The sequence below is a fragment of the Antechinus flavipes genome, chromosome 6, assembly GCF_016432865.1.
Source record: "Antechinus flavipes isolate AdamAnt ecotype Samford, QLD, Australia chromosome 6, AdamAnt_v2, whole genome shotgun sequence".
NCBI classification, from domain to species: Eukaryota; Metazoa; Chordata; class Mammalia; order Dasyuromorphia; family Dasyuridae; genus Antechinus; species Antechinus flavipes.
Window position 1 is genome coordinate 247,904,909 of NC_067403.1, and position 3,000 is coordinate 247,907,908.

Consider the following 3,000-nt stretch of genomic DNA (forward strand, 5'->3'; position numbering starts at 1 on the left):
AGATTGGATTGCCTGCCTGATACCAACTGACCCACTTCCAAAGCATAACTAATATTCAGGCTCCAAGTGGCAGTGAAGCTATAATGTTCCTATTTACTTTGGTTTTGGACCCAAAATGGGGCCTCAACAATCACTTATAGCAAATCCATGATTTTATTATATGGAAGAAATAAGGCTTAGAAAGGAAAACTCATTTATCTAAGTTTACCCAAAGAATAAAGAAGAGAGATAAGATGAGAATTCCAATCTTCAGAGAAGAGAAGCAGCATTTTTTATATTATTCCATGCTACCTCTGTAAAGGTCCTTACAGGGAAGTGGGATATATCTAATTAACAATGGATATAACATACATACAGTTCTATGATTATATAGATCATAATATACTGTACTAATATATTAATATAATATATGACTATAAATGTATATTATAATTCTATAACTTTGGCTTTTACATTACAAGGATACTTGCCACAGTGTAAATGTGAACTATGTGTATAGTAGAGCCAATCTCATTTTACATCTACATATCTATAATCAACAATTTAAATGGAAAGAAAAATAAAATTCAGAAGAATGCTTCCTAATTTTGATGACTAAGCTTGGTCCTGTGGAAGAGATGAGAAATAGCATTTCCTTTCTTGCATTGTAAAGGTCCCCACTTCACCGGGAACCAGTTGACATTATTGTCATAGTAGGAAAGTTTAAGTATAGGGCTGCTAGAATTAACTAGGACATTAATTATCATACTTTAATGTTAATGATAATGTCATAATTGACTTTCTCCACTCAGACACTCTTTAAGAAGAGATATTACAGTTTCTTTCCCCAGAGGAAAATCTTGAAATGGTAAATATTTATATCTTTTATTAAACCTTGATCTCCAAGATTAAATATACAATCTCTGCTTGAGCTTCTAAAGTCCTTCAAATCCAGCTTTTTTTTTAAGTCTCCCTATACTTTATTCCCTTGCAATGAACTCCTTTGATTCTATGACACTGGCTTCTTTGCTTTACTCAAGCAAGACATTTCATCTTCTAACAATGCATTTTTATTGACTATCTGTCATGCCTGAAATTCATCTTTTGGTTCATCTCTGCCTCCTGGTTTCCATGGTTTCCCTCCCATATAAAATCCCATCTTCTCCAAAAAGCCTTTCTCAGTCCCTCTTAAAGCTAGTGCCTTCCCTCTGTTGATTATTTCTAATTAATTCTATATGTGGTTGTTTGTACATAAGTTTTACATGTTGACTCATCCATTAGACTGTGAGATTTCTCAGAGCATGGATTATCTTTGAAGTTTCTTTGTATCCCTAACATAGCATAGAACCTGAATGTAGTAGAACTTTAATTCATGATGATTGATTTTTTTTACTTCTGTCAGTTATTAAAAATTAACTTAGATAATTAGATAAAAATTAAAGTCAATATTAAAGAGAGAGCTGGTTTCAAATTCTACCTTGATCAGTTATTATTTATATGACATTAACAAAGTTGTTTAAAGGTAAGACTAAAGTCTTTTTCATCTTAAAGTCTGGGATTTGATTATGCTATGATCCCTGAATGGGAAGTGCTGGAAGGAGGACTATGTAAGGAAAGTGGTTTTTCTGTTAAAATGATCTAGTTATACATAAAAAAAATAGAAAGCAAAAAAACCTAAAAACAAACTAAACAGTTTGACTTAGATGTCATATTTACTCTCCTCATGATAGTTTCATGCAAAAATCAAGTATTGAATAATCAAATAGAAGAAACCTACAAAGTATAGGAAACTAAGTATTAGACTCATGTTTTGAAGAGTCCCAATGCCTTAATCAATACCTTCACAGAGTTTCAGAAGTTGCTTTGCGACTCACAGATTTTCTTAGAGCTTCTTTGACATCTTTGTTCCTTAGGGTGTAAATGAGGGGATTAAGCAGAGGTATGACAAAGGTATAAACCAAGGCAAACTGCCGGTCTTCGTCCTCTGATGTGCTGGACCTGGGACGTAAATAGACCAGGCTACAACAGCCATATTGCAACAGGACTACAGTGAGATGGGAGGAACAAGTGGAGAAGGCCCTCCGGCGCCCTTCTGCTGAGCGAATACGCAAGATAGTGATAGCAATGAAAAAATAGGAGATGCAGATAAGTAGGAAGGGAATGACTAACACAAAGATACCCACCACATATAGGATAGCCTGGTGTATATGGGTATCCTCACAGGCTAGCCTTAGGACAGGTGGGGCATCACAAAGGAAATGATTGATCTCTAGACGATGCCCACAGAAGGGAACAGAGCAAACCAGTGCTGTGAGTGGCAGTGTAAGGCAAATAGCTAGACCCAAGGAGCCCACCACCATCTGAATACACAGCTGCTGGGTCATGATGAGGGTATAGTGCAGGGGATGGCAAATGGCCACATAACGATCATATGCTATGACAGCCAGTAGGAAACAATCAGCGCCACCGAAGGTGAGGAAAAACAACATCTGAGCCCCACAGCCAGCCAATGAGATGGGCTTCTGAGTTCCAAAGATGTTGGAGAGCATCAAGGGTACAGTAGTAGAGGTGTAACAGATTTCAAGGGAAGATAGGTTAGACAGGAAGAAGTACATGGGAGTGTGGAGGGAGCTGTAGGCACATACAACCCCAATAATTGCGCTATTACCACAGAGGATCATTATGTAGAGAAGAAGAAAGAAACAAAAAAGGAGGACTTGGATCTTGGGGGAAGTGGTTAATACTCGGAACACAAATTCAGTGGGGCCAGACTGGTTAAGATGGAGAGAAGACATCTCACCTGCCAAAAAGAAATAGAAAGTCAGAAAAATCTTGTTATTAGATTACCTGAAAAAAGAACAAGTTAGGATTCTGAATTTTTAGAGAATTATGACATTTTAAAGGCCTTCTTAGATGTCATTGCTTTTTCTAGACCAGAATATTTCTAACTAGCATGATAATGATAACAGCAAAAATAATCACTGGCATTTATATAGCAATTCAAAGTTTATAAACAAACTC

The 3,000-nt window shown here is 36.4% G+C and overlaps 1 protein-coding gene across 1 annotated transcript; it reads right to left on the reverse strand.

The window, feature by feature from the left end:
• Positions 1 to 1,820: 1,820 nt before the first annotated feature.
• Positions 1,821 to 2,774, reverse strand: LOC127541191 (olfactory receptor 10Q1-like). Its single transcript, XM_051966335.1, has one exon. The coding sequence runs from the start codon at positions 2,772 to 2,774 to the stop codon at positions 1,821 to 1,823; it is 954 nt and encodes a 317-aa protein (XP_051822295.1).
• Positions 2,775 to 3,000: the final 226 nt, after the last annotated feature.